Raw genomic sequence first — 15,007 nt, forward strand, 5'->3', positions numbered from 1 at the left:
CAGTTAAGTGTCCGACTTTGGCTCAAGTCATGATCCCACCGTTTGTGAGTTCGAGCCCCGCGTCGGGCTCTGTGCTGACAGCTCAGAGCCTGGAGCCTGCTTGGGATTCTATGTCTCCCTCTCTGTCCCTCCCCCACTCGTGCTCCGTCTCTCTGTCTCAAAAATAAATAAACATTAAAAAATAATAATAAAATAAAATAAAATAAAATAAAATAAAATAAAATAAAATAAAATAAAACTTGTTTCTTTTCCAACACATAAATTCAGTGAGAAGAGAGGTGTTTGTGCAGATCTGGACTCCGGGCTTCGTGGCAGCAGGTTCGTCTCCTGGCTGTGGGTCCACCGTCGTCTGGACAGGACACCTCGTCTGGATGGAAGTGACCGGAGAAAACACAGCTTCACACAGAAGCGGGAAAAGGCACGTCCATCACCTCCTCGAAGAACGTGGACTTGGTCCTTTGGTTTGTTTATTTATTTATTTATTTATTTATTTATTTATTTATTTATTTATTTATTTATTTTTGAGAGAAAGAGAGAGAGGGAGACACAGATCCGAAGGTGACTCAGGCTCCGAGCTGTCAGCACAGAGCCCGATGCGGGACTTGAACCCACAAACCGTGAGATCATGACCTGAGCCAAAGTCACACGCTCAGCTGACTGAGCCACCCAGGGGCCCACATTTCTTATGTTTGTTTGTTTGTTTGTTTGTTTGTTTGTTTGTTTGTTTTTGGACTTGGTCCTTTGGGAAGGGAGCCACCCCCAGCCCGTGGCAGGTGAACCCACAGCAGCTGACTCTCCCCGTGGGTCACAGCAAAGCCCCCGCCCCCGGTCCATCCTGCTCTGTGATTTCCGCGCGGCCCGCACTGTCCCCAGGGCCCCGCAGACCGTCCCCCTGCAGATGTCCCAGCAGGGCCCCTCGCGCTCCCTCCTCCACCGCGTGGCCCGGCCCTGAGGTCGGGAAGCCGCCTCGCTGACGTGGCTCCGAACCCCTAACCTGAAAGCTCAGATTTCCCGCGGCAACGACGACGGTCCTGTCCGCTGTTTTCCTTGAAGCCACGGGGTCCCTCGTTCGTCCTGGGAGAAGGGCCGCCAGGGTCCAGGTCTGAGACCCACCGCACAGCAGCCAGCGCTTCTTCCGAGGGGCCGGTTGTGCTCACACCGCGGCCGCCAGACAGGGCTTCCTGGGGCCGGGCCGTCCTCACCTCGGGGCCAAGACTAGAGGAAGTGAGATGAGGGACGCTCCCCGCCGGGCCCCCCGGCAGCGTGTGGTGGGGACGGGGGAACCTTGCAAAGGAGCCCCCGGCTTCCCCCAGGCGGCTCCCGTACCACCCGTGCCAGCGCGAGCCCAGTGAAACGGGCCAATCACTGGCGGTCTCGTCCTGAAGAGTCCGGTGCTCACGGCCCCCCCACCAAGGGCCCTGGGGGTCCCAAGGGAATCGTGGGCCACGCCAGGGAGTGGCTGAGACAATTTCCCGTCTGAGAGTGTTACTAGAATCACCCCACGAATATCGATGCCTGGGGAGGGGCCGCCAGCAGGAGCGGAACAAACACTAGCTCCCCTGCCCAGCGTCCCCTTTCAACCTAAAATGACAGTGGGCCCTTCTCCCTCAGTGGACCTTCACCCTCCTCCATCCAAGACGCCGCCAGGCCACGGGAAAGAGGAACCGTGGGCTCCCGGCCCCAGCTCAGGGCCAGGCAGCGGCCGCGGGGCCTCCGCCCGTGCCCTGCCTATGCTGGGTCCCGGTCCCCCTGCCTGGGCAGCGGTGGTCCCCCAGGCCTGTGCCCCGCTGCCGGGCAGGGTGGACTCTGTGTCTGCAGCCCCCGGGGCCAGGGCTCGGCCAGGCAAGGCCAGCAGCTCCTTCAAAGGGCAAACAAAGGTGCCAGTTCCTAGGAAAGGCCGACAGCTGGGGGCCAGGCTGGGAAGGAACCACCGGGGAGGGCCAGTTGTCTGCCCCGCGGCCCCACCCAGTTTATGACCAGGTCCTGTTGTGGGCTCACGCCCAGCACCGCCCTTCCTGTGCCCGCATCTTCCGGGAACCAGCCCTGGGATCTTGGGGCCGGGAGGCCCCCAAGGATCGGTTTGCTTCTCAGACGTGAAGGAGCCGGGCGGCCCCTCGTCCGGATCACAGAATCGAGCAGTGTCCTGGGAAGTACAGTCCCCGCTTGGCACGGCCTTGCCCTCGGGCCCAGGCGGGATGTGCCTGCGGACAGAGAGGGCTGGGGCTCAGGGCCTGCATGTCTGACACTCACACACTGTCGGGGGCACAGATGGGGCAAGGCTCAGAGGATTGGGGTCAGCTCAGAGGGGTCCGGCCTCGGGGGTGTTGGGTCAGGGGGCTTCAGGGAGAGAGGTTAGGCTGGGGTTACGGGTGAGGGTTCAGGGCTCAGGGCCGAGGGGTTTAGGCCGCGGCTTGGGGTGAGATTAGGGCAGAGGTGGGCTGGGTGAGGCATGAGGGAGGGGAGTTAGGGTGAGGAACCCGGGACCACACCAAGAGCACCGTGTCAGCTACCAGACAGGACCCTCCCCATCCCTGCATCTGTCCCCTGGGCAGGGGGACACTGGCCACACCTAGCCCACCGCAGCCTTCATTCAGCACCCAGGGGGTCCCTCCTGGCCCTGCCCCGGCCCGAGGTAGCCCCTAGAGGGACAGGCTGGGAGAGGAGCAAGGCTGCCTTCTGCTGGAGCCCACCCCCCAGCAACAGGTCAGGTCCCTAGAGGTCATTTCCTCCGGGTCCCCACCCCCCAGCAACAGGTCAGGTCATCAGGGGGAGGAAGGATGGGGGAGAGGGCAGGGGGAGGAAGGAGGATGGGGGAGAGCGCAGGGGGAGGAGGAGGAGGTGGGCCCAGGTGTGCAGGGCTGGGGCTGGAGGTTTCAGGGGTGTCTGCAGTCACAGGTCCTCACCGGCCTCTTCAGGGCCAGCCCGCTCTTTGCTCTGGGGCCTCCCACCCTCAGCAGGTGCTGCATACATTTGGTGCTCAATAAAAGCCCACCGTTGTTGATGGCAGAGGCCGGTTCCCGTGCCCCTGTGTGGACTGCCACTTCCTATCCCCATCTATGGCCTGTGGTCCGCGAGGTGTCTTGGGGGCAGGAGGGCCAGCTGCCAGGGGAGAGCAGCGGCCCATGGGGCAGAAGTCCCCACAGACACAGGCAGGGCCTTCAGCCGGGCTGCTGGGACAGCCGGCCAGCTAAGTCCCTGGCAGTGAGGGGGTCCACCCATGAGCAAACAGGCAGTGACTATGAAGGCCCCCAGCCCAGAAGGGGCTGCCTGGGCGGTGGGCGTGTGGCTGGCTAGGGGTCTGAGGACCTCAGGCCAGACACTGTCCTCAGCTGCCATCCCCGAACAGCACCAACCACAATGACCACCAAGGTGACTGGGCCTGAGGGGGCCAGCGGGGGCCAGGCTCCAGGTGCATGTGACCCTGGGTCACCCCCTTCCCTGATGTGGCTTGTCCCCACCTACAGGCGAGTTAGGAAACGGGCTGTTACCCCACCAGGGGCAGTGCTGGACAGGCCAAGCAGGTCTCCGGCCACCGGGACGCTTCCCAGACCAGACAGGGTTCCGCTGCCAGTGTTTCGAGGAGTGGGGGTGCAGGGGGTCCCGTCCTGAGAAGCCTTGTGGGGAAGGTGCTCTCCCAGGGGCTGGGGGTGGCCAGGGGGAGGCAGTCTCCGGGATCGGGGGTCTGGGGCCCACCGCATTGGCCTGACACGCCCACCAAGACCACTGACCTTGCCCTCAGCTCCAACAACACAGAGACTGAGCGCCGGGGCGCTTTTGGGGCGGCGGGCGACACCTCAGAATTCGGGGTCTGTGAGTAGTGACCTGGAGACGTCTGGCTGGGGAGGCGGAGACCAGCTCTGCCGCCACCCCCAGCCGAGCCCGCCCCCTGATGCCCCCGGACTTGCCAGCTGCCCAGTGACCATGCGGAGTCCCGGGCCAGGCCCCAGACCCCGCCTCAGGCCAAGAGGCAGGTCTGCGGGGTCCCAGCAGGCGCACACGGAGCCCCCGAGTTCTCTCTCATGGGGGGCAGCCGGTGCTTGTGGACATGTCCTAAGCATCGTGATCAGATCTGGGGGTGGGGACCACGGTCCCAGGGAGCCAGGGGCGGGGCAGCCACGGAAGGTGAAGGGAGGGGCGGGTCAAGGCAGCTGGATGCCTGTCAACTTCACAGAAAGATGGTGGGGAAGAACCCACCCGTGAGTCCTTGGTGAGCAGGGTCCCCCAGAGGCGGAAGCCAAGGTGACCTTCCCTTTGACCTTCAGGCAACTGCCCCCTCCTCCTGGGCCAGGCCAGGCGACTGCAAATCATTGGGGTCCTTGTGGGCAGCAGGGGTGGAAAGCTGGTGTCGGAGCCTGGGGTCCTGAACGTTCACAGGAAAGAGGGACTCAGCACAGCCATGGAGAGCGTGGGGACCAGAGTCCCTCAGGTCAGGTGCAGCCAAGGGCCTCCTCCCCCGGAGCCGCACGCAGGCCCTGCCAGGCCGGGGTGGGGGTCCCGGGAGCTGGGTGCTCCCACCCTCCCAGTGCGCTGTGCTGCCTGCCCACCTGGGCCTGCTCTGGGAGCTGGGGGCCCCTACAGCCTCCTGTGCAGGGACCTCGCCCCTGGGACTGTGTCCCCACCCCCACCTGAGCACAGCTAGCTCTGGAAGCTTCCAGAAGCAGGTGTCACACCAGGATGATGTTCACCAGCAGGTGGCGCCTGGCTCCCGCACTCTGTCCTGGGGGGCGTGCGTGTGTGTGTGTGTGTGTGTGTGTGTGTGAGACCATGTGAGGGAGCAGGCGTGTGGGACCACACACACACACGTGAGCGGTGAGCATGTGCACACCAGGGCCAGCATGTGGGCAAGGTGTGAGCCTGAGCGTGACAGTGAGTGTGGCCACGCCCACCCCAGGTGCCCTGCAGTCAGGGCCCCTGCCCCCTGGCGGTCAAGCAGATGAGCACCCTCACCGGCCCAGGAACCACGGTCTTTGTGCACAGTGGGCCCTGGGAGGCGTCCTGCACGGCTCTGGTCCCCTCGGGCCCAGGGGCCCCCGCCCCAGCTGGGACTGCAGGTCTGCAGCCGGCATGCAGGGCGGGCCTCTCCCCTTTCTGTGCCTGGTCCGAACCTGGGACAGCGGCCATCGCTCCCTGTGCTCCCACAGCACGGCCGGGAAGCAACGGTCACTTGCACCACAGGGACCCCTTTGCTCTAAGAGTCACACTCAGTGGGGACTCTGTCCCCAGCTGGTCAGCCGTCCCCTGCTCTGTCATGGCCCTCCCTGCCTGGCCCTGCCCTACGGCGGGCTGCCCACCTCTGACCACGTGGGAGCTCGGCCCAGTGAGTGAGTGCCTGAGGAAATCCCTGAGATTCGGCCTGCCACGCACAAAAGGCCAGTCTGTGTCCCGCATCAAGAGGGGGGCCCTGGCCCCACCCAGAGGCCCTCAGAGGACCATCGGGGCCCTCTGTGACCCAAATACTTGGGCCCCACCTGGTCTGGGCCCCTCCCAGGGAAGCCAGGGGCCGGGAGAGGACCGAAGGCCCCCAGAGACAGGGGACATGTGACCACTAAGACCTAAGGCCTGTGAGGCTTGGGAAGTGGCCAGAATTACCACTTAGCTCTGGGGGTGGGAAGAGATGGGACCCTGCCTGCACAGGTCCACACAGCCCCTGGCCCCACCCAGCAAAGAGCTGAGACCAGACCAAAAGACCAGAGCCTGTGCCCCCTGCCCCTGGAAAGGGGCCCGTCTCCCCCGGGTGTGGCCTCAGCCGTGTGCACAGGCCAGGGGTAGACAGAGAGCTTCCGATGTCCCCATTTTCCCAAAGAAAGAGTGCAGGTGGCCACCCCCCAGGAGGTGCCAGGGCTCCACAAAGCCAGAATGCCAGAGCTGGACCTGGGACCAGGGTCTGTGACGCAGCACCGGCTGGAGCAGGGGCAGGGCATGGACCTGTGGCCACGTGCACGGTTCTCGAGGAAGCGGATGTGGCCTTTGACCAGCAGATTACAGAGCTGGCCAGCTGGGAAAGTCAACAAAAGCTCTCAAGGAGCAGCTCGCAGGGAACTGCCGGCCCATCAACCCTGCATGGGGTCAGCAGGGTTGGGCTCACTTGGGGGGGGGGGGGCAGACTCCAGCCACAGACCCTCGGGGAGCAGAGCCCGGCACAGGGCAGTGAGCACAGACTGCTGTCGTGAAGGGGTCATCACGGCCCTGTCCTGTAGACTGTGAGTGCCCCAGTGAGGCCGTGGGCCCGGGCGTGCCCCATTCATTTGGGTGAGACCCAGGAGGAGACTCATACCCTGGGGGGGTCCCGTGGGAGGACCGCTTGTGTGCAGCAGGCTCAGACGCCTGAGGGACAGAGGTCTGGCACAGGGGCACCCACGGCCCAGACCCCTCTGGGGCCAGGCAGGGTCCAGGGAAAGGGCTTCTCCTTCTGCAACAGCAGCCCGCAGTGCAGGACGAGGACAGAGGCCTCGGGAAGACCGGCCTGTCCCACGCACCTCCCGAAAGATGAGAAGGATGCACCATGTAGCCCCCGAAACAGTGTCTCCAAAGGGCAGAGGGATCCCTGCACTGCGGCCCCGAGACAAGACCCCGGACGTGGAAGTGTACAATTGGCGTTGAACCGTGTCTCCCAAATTCCTGGGCTGAAGTCAGCACCCCCACGACCTCGCAAGGGGACCTGATTTGGAAACGGGGTCCTTGCGGGTGTTGTGAGTTAAGATGAGGTCATTAGAGGTTGTCAGGACTATGCCCCAACGAAAAGAGGGAAACTCTGAGTCACAGGGAATGGCCACTCGAGGAGGGTGGGGGGGTGGGGGCGTCTATAAGCCCCAGAGAAGCCGGACCCGCCAGCGGCTGGGGGAGGGGCACGAACAGACCCTCCCTCAGGGCCTCACGGGAACCCACCTGCCGGCACCTGGGTCTGGGACTCCAGCCTCCAGAGCGGGGACTGTGGACGCCTGGTGTCGGGGCCATCCCGGGAGAGGGATATGGGTGCTGGGCACACAGAGAAGGAGCAGGTGCTCAGAAGGTTCGCGGGTTTGGACACGGGGACTCCGGGGGCGGGGGTGGTGGCGGCACCTTCTTGCTACTTTTATGCATTCTTCCACATTTTACTCAGTGACTATGTACCACGGTGTGATTTTTTTTTAAGTTCCATCTCATCCGGGACGTCCGCCTCCAGCAAAGGAAGTGACGGAGACCAGTCTCCCTCCTCCCCGAGGCTGAAAGGTGGATCACAGTATGGGAAACAGTCAAGACACTGGTCACCGGGCAGCGAGGGTCGCCATCCCGGAAGAGAAGGTTCCCGGTCACCGCAGGGAGGGGGCCGGGAGGAGCTGGGCTGTGACCCCGGGAGAGCAGGGGAGACGCGGGGTCGGGGAGGGCAGGGCTGCGCAGGAGTTAGGGTGAGCCGGAGGGGTGCCCACGCGGTTACGGCAGCCGAACCCCGCGTGTTCACAGAGGCACCGTAAGGGCTGAAGCCGTTCCTCGGGGACGGGGACGGTGTCAGGGAAGCCGAGGTCGTAGGTCCAGAGAGGAACCACGCACTGGGGGGGGTCAGACGAGAAACAGGAAGGAAGTCACAGCGAGACCGGCCGCAAAGGAACCAGAGTGGGGACGCATCTCTAGAGACGAACACACATGACCCGGTGGCCGATGATTCCGTCAGAACCACCAAGGGACACAAAGGAAAAGAAACTGGCATCCCAGGGAAACGTCCCAAAAACAAAGGCAGAAAGAAGGCATCCGCGGACACTGAACGGTGTTGGGAGGTGAAGACAGGCCTGCTGACGCGCGCACACGGGCGTGGAAGCCTGCCGTGTCGTATTTCAGCCTCTTCGGAGATAACCCACCACGGGGACGGGCGTGGGCGCGGCGCGGCGCAGGCTCCGTGGCACGCCGGGCGGTGTCTCCCGGAGCCGGGCTGTGACTCGGGCAGTCGGGCTGTCGCGCATAGCACCGTGAAGGGGCACAAGGACTCATGAGAAAGTATTCAGCCGATCCAAAAGAAGTAACAGAAGACGGAAGAAAGGGAACCAGAGGCAGGAGGGTGACTGGAGCCCGAGTCTCAATGGCTGCATTCGGCACGAGCGCCGGGGGCCCAGGAGCCCCACACGGGTTCTCAGGCCACATAAACTAGCTGGTCACCTCTGTAGTTGCCTAAAGAAACCCACTGTCAGTATAAAGGTGCACGTGAGTCTTCAAGGCAGAGGCACAGAAGAGGACATGCGAACACACTGAGACAAGGATCCAGGGACAATGTTAACGCCAAAGACTTCAGAGCAGAGAATGTTAGCAGACCAAGAATAAAGTCACTTCCTAATGATAAAGTGTCATTTCCCGGCTACAACACTGAAAAAGCGTAATCCATCAAAGAAAACTCGGTAAACTGGACACTGTCCAGATTGAGGATGTCTGCTCTTTTTTTTTTTATTGTTTTTCTTTTAATGCTCATTTCTTTCTGAGACAGAGCATGAGCAGGGGAGGGGCAGAGAGAGAGGGAGACACAGAATCCGAAGCAGGCTCCAGCCTCCGAGCTGTCAGCACAGAGCCTGACACGGGGCTCGAACCCACGAACCGTGAGATCACGAACTGAGCCGAAGTCGGTCGCTCAACCGGCTGAGCCACCCACGCGCCCCAGGACATCTGCTCTTTGAGAGACATGGTTAGGGTATCTCGGCAAGCCACACACAGGAAGAAATCACTCTGAAACCCTGCGTCTGATGAAGAAGGACTCGTGTCCAGAATAGATCAAGAGCCCTCAGAACTGAATCAAAGCCAAATAATCTGGTTTTAAAATGTGCAAAGATGTGAACAGACACTTGACCAAAGGAGATACACGGACGGGTGGGGGCGCCTGGTGGCTCAGTGTGTTGAGTACCTGACTCAGCTCAGCTCATGATCTCGAGGTGTGTGAGTTTGAGCCCCGCCTGGGATTCTCCCTCTCCCTCTCTCTCTGCCCCTCCCTGCTCTCTCTCAAAATAAATAAATAAACTTTAAAACCGGGGTGCCTGGGTGGCTCAGTCGGTTGAGTGTCCAACCTCAGCCCAGGTCATGATCTCACAGTTTGTGAGTTCGAGCCCCGCGTCGGGCTCTGTGCTGACAGCTCAGAGCCTGGATCCTGCTTTGGAGTCTGTGTCTCCCTCTCTCTCTGTCTCTCTCAAAAATGAATAAACATTAAAAAAAAAAACCACACAGAAAACAAAAGAAGGCACACGGATGGCAAGTGAGTGCGTGTGCGGGATGCGGCTCCTCACCTGCTACAATGGCCATGACGCTCCCGCCAAGTGCTGGAGGAAACAGAGGGTGCGGGGATGCGAATCAGTGCGGCCGCTCTGGGGAGCAGCTCGCCCGGCCCCTTAGAAGTCAGAAAGCCACGTGCCCGTCATGCCACGCCCGGCATCACGCACGTGACTTGTGCGCACACGAGCGCCGGGGGAGCGGACGAGCAGACCGCGGCGCCCCGCCAGGGAGCGCGGCTCGTCGCTGAAACGGAACAAAGTGCTGATCAGGCAACAGCGGGGATGAATCTCAAACGATTTCGCTCAAAATGCCGAACGAAATCAGCCAGATGAAAGAGTCCATACGGCAGGATTCTCTTTACACAAAATCTGGACGATGCAACGGAGCCTGCGGTGTGTGCGCTGGGTCCGTGTGCTGCCTGTGCGGATGGGTCGCAAAAGCGCTCGAGGCCACCTGGGGCCCTGCTGTCCCCGTGGTGGTGGCGGGAATGTGCTTGGGTCAAAACCCATTAAGCGGTACTCTTCAAACACATGCGGTTTTTGGTGGCTCAGTTACACCTGCCTGAGCTGCTAAGGAAAACAAGAGTGAAACCAACACACCCAACAGAAAGTCATGCTTTTACCCACTGGGAGGAGAAGAGAGACTCCATCCCGTGCCTTTGGCTCCTACGGTTCCAGAAATGGTTCCTAACCTCTGAGGGGCGTGGGGTCACGGGGACCCAGCTCTGAGCCTGGAAACGATGGACAGCGATGAGCGGCAGAGGAGTCCTGCCTCTGCGGCGGGGCTGGGAGTGGGGTGCACGGAAGTGTCCTCTGGCCAGGGTCCAGCCACCACCAGCCGGGGCCCTCTCGCCCCCCCCCCACCAGCGTCCCTCCTGAAACTCTGCAGAGGGAGGCCACCGAGGCCACCGCCTGCACACGGCAGGTGTCAGTGCCCCCAACAAGCCTCCGAAGGTGAGTCGGCCACACCATCCGTGTCACCTCCTCTTGTGCTCAGGTCGGGGGGGAAGGACCTCTGTGTCCCTGCACCCAGGTGCAGCCCACTTTCCTAACCCCAGCCACGGGGGCTGCTTTAGCAGGAGGGGACCGTGGAACTGGCTGTTCCCAAGGCCAGTCTCAGCCCCCTGCCCCCTGATGCTGGCTGGGTCTGGAGCCTCAGACCCCCTGGGACCTTCCCTGCCACGCAGGCTTTTTCGGGGCTTTGGCCCTCTCGTCCGGTGTGTTCTGGGCCCCCCTGGAGGGCAGGCCAGCAGCGGTCCGAGGGCTGTGAGTACTTGCTTAGCAAGTAGGGAGTACTTGAGGCCCCCCTGGGCCGGCCCCTGGTGTGAGTGGCCCTAGAAGGCCACCTGGTCCCGTACGGTGTGCTCTGTGTCCTTGACCAGCCACGTGGAACCAGCCATTGTGGGCCACGGGAGGGCCGGTCTTGCTCCTGGACCACTGCAGGCCACACCGGGCAGTGCCAGCCTGCCCCAGGACCCCTCGGACCTGGCCGGGCCCACCCTCGCCGGCTGCCTCTCCCCTTCGTGCAGGGCCCCTCCTCTTTCCCCCACCCCCGGTCCTCAGTTTCTCCATTTCTTCCAGCTCACTCTAGAGCCAGGACACACTCTGGCGTGACCTCTCCCTCCCTTGGCCCAGCTCCTGGCCTTGAGGGTCTGTCTGGCCCACACTTTTAGCCCACCTCCTCCAGGAAGCCTTCCTGGGCCGCTCAGGGCCTTCCCAGCTCAGAAGACGTCTGCCCTCAGAGACCACCCGACTCGTGGCCCGGCAGGACCCCCAAGCCTGATTACCTCCCACACTGTGATGAACCACCTGTGTGTGACCACCCCCCAAAACCTCACATGTTGAAGCTCTTACCCAAAGGGAGTGGAATTAGGAGATGGGCCCTTGGGAGCTGATGGGGTCGTGAGCTGGGGCCCCCAGGATGGGATTCGTGCCCCTGTAAGAAGAGGCAGCTCCTTGCTGCCTCTCTCCCCGCGTGAGCACGCGGCAAGGGCCGGGAAGGGCTGTGGCCACAGCGCGGACCCACGTGACGGAGAGAAGCAAGCGTGTGCTGCAGACAAGCTGCCCCGTCTGGGCGCAGCCGGAACTGGACGCCCCCCAACATGACCCCCCTAGTCCCCATGTGCTCGCCAACGTCAGCCTCCACCCCCTGGCCACCAGCGGAGAGCAAACACTCCAGAACCTGCCACCTCCATACCTGGGAGGCCAGATAACCCCCCGCCTGGCTCGCGGTGTTCCTGCCACCGGGGCCCAAACCCCAAATCCTGCCTGACCGACCTTATCTGTTTGCTTTTCTCCCAACATCCGCTGGCAATCGGGGCCCCAGCACAGAGGTGCGGGGGGGCACTCAGCCAAGGCGGGGAGGGAGGGGGCCGCTGGGGGCCAACCAGGGGCTGGGGGCACATCACTGCAGTCACTCCCAGGGGGCCCTCAGCTGAGGGGACAGAGGGTTCCGGACCCTCCACTTGGAGCTGGGGGAACAAGCCACTCAGCTACCACAGGAAGCAGCACAGGGTCCCCCCCGACGGAAGGCAGGGGGTGCTGGTCGGTGCCCTGGCCTCGGGTGGGCAGCACCCACCCCAAATCCAGGCCTAGGGCAGGCAGAGGTTAAAGGTGCAGACCGAGCAGGGTCAGGTGCGGGGTTGGGGGGAGGGCAGGAGGCAGGGTGGCCCCGGGACCACAGGAGGGGTGGCTCAGGGAGCAGGGGTGGCCCAGGGGCCCCTTGCCTATGGTGCTGCCTCAGCAGGGCTGGGGTCTGGAGGGGCCAGTAAGCAGCAAGAGCCAGCCCGGGAGGGGGGCAGGGGGCCAGAGAGCAAGGCAAGTGAGGCAGGCTGGGGCATGACGGGGGTACCTGGAGGGGTCGCAGGCCTGAAGCTCCAGGGCTGAGGGTCTTGAGGAGGAAGGGGCTGCAGATTGCCGGGGGTGGGGATCAAGAATGACACTTGGTGGGGAGAGAGAGAAAGAGAGAGAAAGAGAGAGAGAGAGAGAGAGAGAGAGAAGGAGGGGCACCTGCTGGGTCCCCAGCTACACGCGGATCTTGGGGCAAAGGTGGGGCTGGAGTGACTCTCGCCACAGGCCAGAGGTCCCTCCACTGCCGGGTCCCCTCCCAGGCCCCTCGAGGCCCTGGGTCTCCTGGTCTGCACAATCTCCCCAATCGGCGGGTGCCCAGGGGCTGAGGCCAGCCCCTCAGCTCTGTCCTCGATGTCAGGGGTGGAGGACGCCCCACTTCGCACCCAGCAATGGAACCCCATGTGGGCCACACACCCCAGCGCTGTCGGTCACCACAGCCTCCCTGGCTGCTGCCGGGCCCACCCCTCAGAAAGGTCACGGCCGCTGGCCAGGCCCGGGGCACATTCGGCTCCCGTATGGAAATCTTTCCCCAAAGCCGTGGTTTTCGGCACTTGGATCAGACGGTGACCGCTGGGGCCGAGCCGTGGTTCGAGCCTGGGGTGAAGCCTGACCTGCCTTCCCCTGAGGAATGCCACACCTGGCCGGTGGGGCCCAGAGGGGCTGGCTGGCCACTGTGTACTCTGGCGCTTTCACCTCCACAAACCTGGGTCCAGCAGACCCGGGGTCTTGGGGACCCCAAGCCTGCTCAGGAGCTTTCTGGAAGCACCTGCCGGCGGTGAATGCCTACATCCTCAAGCAGGCTCTCGGTCCCAAGTGAAGGTCAGGTCAAGGCCTCCGGGAGAGCCACTACCTAGGGGCCAGCACCCGCCCTCCCGAGCGGGCTGTGAAGGGCCCCTTTGCGGAGACACCGGGCCCTGGGGCTGCGGGCCCTCCGGAGCGCCAGCCGGGACCCGGGGCCAGATGTGCCGCTCAGGGCCCCGCCATGCAGACAGAGGGCGAGGGCAGGGGTCTGAGTTGGGGCGTGAGGCCGAACAATCACCCACTTGTCCAGCCCGTGGGTTCCGCTTCCCAAGGCTGGCCAGCGGGCTGTGCCTTTATCACCCGCACGGCCAGGAACAATGGGTGCACACAGTCTTATCTCCTACTGTTTGCTCAGCACATTCAGGGCTCCCAGGTCAGCAAAGAGAAACGCCATTCTGCCTGATTTCCCGCCAAACCGGTGTATAGAAAGGGACCTGGGACCCACGGCTCCAGGCGAGAGCCGTCCACTAACTGTGCACACAAGGCCTGAACAGCTCGGAGGTGACAGTCTCTGGAATGTATGGCTTTTTCCAGGAAACTCAAACCGAGTCTCACACATGCCCACGTATACAGATTTCTTTAGTCCAGGCCCCATGACAGCCTTGTTGGCAGCCCTGGTGACCCAAGCTCTGCTGGGGCCACACTGGAGTCCTTCAAGCTGCTGGGGGAGGCGGGGGGGGAGAGGTGCCACCGGAGACCCCAACGTGGGGACCCCTTACATGCCACAAGCCCTGGCCCCTCCCCCAGGTCCTACAGGTCAGTGATCCGGGGGTGTGCCCATGACCACAGTTCCCTCTCTGGCTCCATTCCTTGCTGTCCCCCTGGCATGTCCTGAGGCTTGAGCGGCCCGTGCCAAGGCCCTGTGGTCGGGTGCCTCCTGGGAGGGGTAGCAGGCAGCCCCGTGGCTGGGTGAGAACTCCACTTGTGGGTGGGCAAAGCAGCTGGGGGTGGCTCACAAGGGTCCAGGCAGAGAACAAGGCCTGGCAGCCCTGGCCCAAGGGGACCTCAGGGGTGGCTTTAATTGGTGGGAGAGGGCCCCAGGCATCCCAGGTATGTTTTTCCAGCAGGGTTCTGGGCCTCTCTCCTTATCCTGCCTGTCCCAAGGTCGGCTAAGTCACCTCCCCACTGCCACCTGTCTAGGCACCCTTACCCACCGAGCATCCTGGCCAGGGCTGAGGTTCGAGGAGGACCCACCCACCTGTCCCTGTGGGACCTCAGCCCCCACCCACCCAACGGCCTGCCCCCTCTAAGTTCAGAGCTTCGACGTGAGACCCCCATCAGGGTGTGAGCTCTCCAAGGGCAGGGAGAACCCCCACAGTGACCCCAGCAGGGGTGGTTCCAGGGCAGAGGAACGCAGGAGAGCATCTTGGAACCCCTCGTTATCCACCTCTGCTTCTGAGTTAAAGGAAAACGCAGGCATGGGAGTGCCTAGCACACCTGGGGACCTTACACCCACCTGGCCCAGACTCAGGGACCGGAGGGCCAGCTGCCGCTGAGTGCAGCTCTCCATGAAACGAATTTTGTGTTAAGGGGCACCTGGGGGCTCAGTCGGTTAAATGTCCGTCTTCGGCTCAGGTCATGATCTCACAGCTTGTGGGTTTGAGCCCCGTGTCCTGCTCTGTGCCGACGGCTCAGAGCCTGGAGCCTGCTTCAGATTCTGTGTCTCCCTCTCTCTCTGCCGTTACCCCTCCCATACTCTGTCTCTCAAAAATAAACAAAAAAAAAAAATTTTTTTTTAACAATTTTATGTTAAGACTATAGCTTATTTAGCGTAAACACAGCTTATCTGTGAGGCAGGGTGGGGTGTCATGTGGGGAGCTCAGCCTGGGGGTTCCTCGGCAGCAGGAGCCCAGGGTTCCTGCACCCCCAAGTCTCTGTGGGGCCAGAACCAACCCCAGGAAAGGGGAAGCCCCTGTACCAGGGCCCCAGGCTCCCACATGGGGTCCCACACAGGCTCCCATTTAAGGCCAGGCTGCCCTGGAGAATCATCAAACCCATACCTGCTCCCCGACTGCTGGGAGATCCCACAAAGGATCCGAAACACACACACCTCCTGACCCTCCCTGATCATGACCCTCACCTTGACCATGATCTTGACCTTTGCCCTGATCACGATCCTCATCCTGGGCCTAACC

At 62.6% G+C, this 15,007-nt stretch overlaps 1 protein-coding gene across 1 annotated transcript; it reads right to left on the reverse strand.

Annotated features, from left to right (window-relative positions):
* Positions 1–225: 225 nt before the first annotated feature.
* LOC122231521 lies at positions 226–7,934 on the reverse strand. Its single transcript, XM_042959648.1, has 6 exons — positions 7,833–7,934; positions 7,447–7,526; positions 1,999–2,201; positions 1,754–1,887; positions 995–1,550; positions 226–367 (listed from the first exon to the last, which is right to left on the reverse strand). Exons 1-6 carry the CDS (start codon positions 7,932–7,934, stop codon positions 264–266), a joined length of 1,179 nt encoding a protein of 392 aa, XP_042815582.1. The 3' UTR covers positions 226–263.
* Positions 7,935–15,007: the final 7,073 nt, after the last annotated feature.

The sequence above is a fragment of the Panthera tigris genome, chromosome D1 (genome assembly GCF_018350195.1).
Source record: "Panthera tigris isolate Pti1 chromosome D1, P.tigris_Pti1_mat1.1, whole genome shotgun sequence".
NCBI classification, from domain to species: Eukaryota; Metazoa; Chordata; class Mammalia; order Carnivora; family Felidae; genus Panthera; species Panthera tigris.

What these genes read in the sequence shown, in the direction of transcription:
- LOC122231521 (XM_042959648.1), bottom strand. Translation starts at nt 7,934, where the DNA reads ATGCGCGACAGCCCGACTGCCCGAGTCACAGCCCGGCTCCGGGAGACA. An exon ending in GAACGGCTTCAGCCCTTACG is followed by an intron (nt 2,202 to 7,446) that starts GTGCCTCTGTGA and finishes CTCTGTCCGCAG; the next exon opens with GCACATCCCGCCTGGGCCCG. An exon ending in CAGGAAGGGCGGTGCTGGGC is followed by an intron (nt 1,888 to 1,998) that starts GTGAGCCCACAA and finishes GGCCTTTCCTAG; the next exon opens with GAACTGGCACCTTTGTTTGC.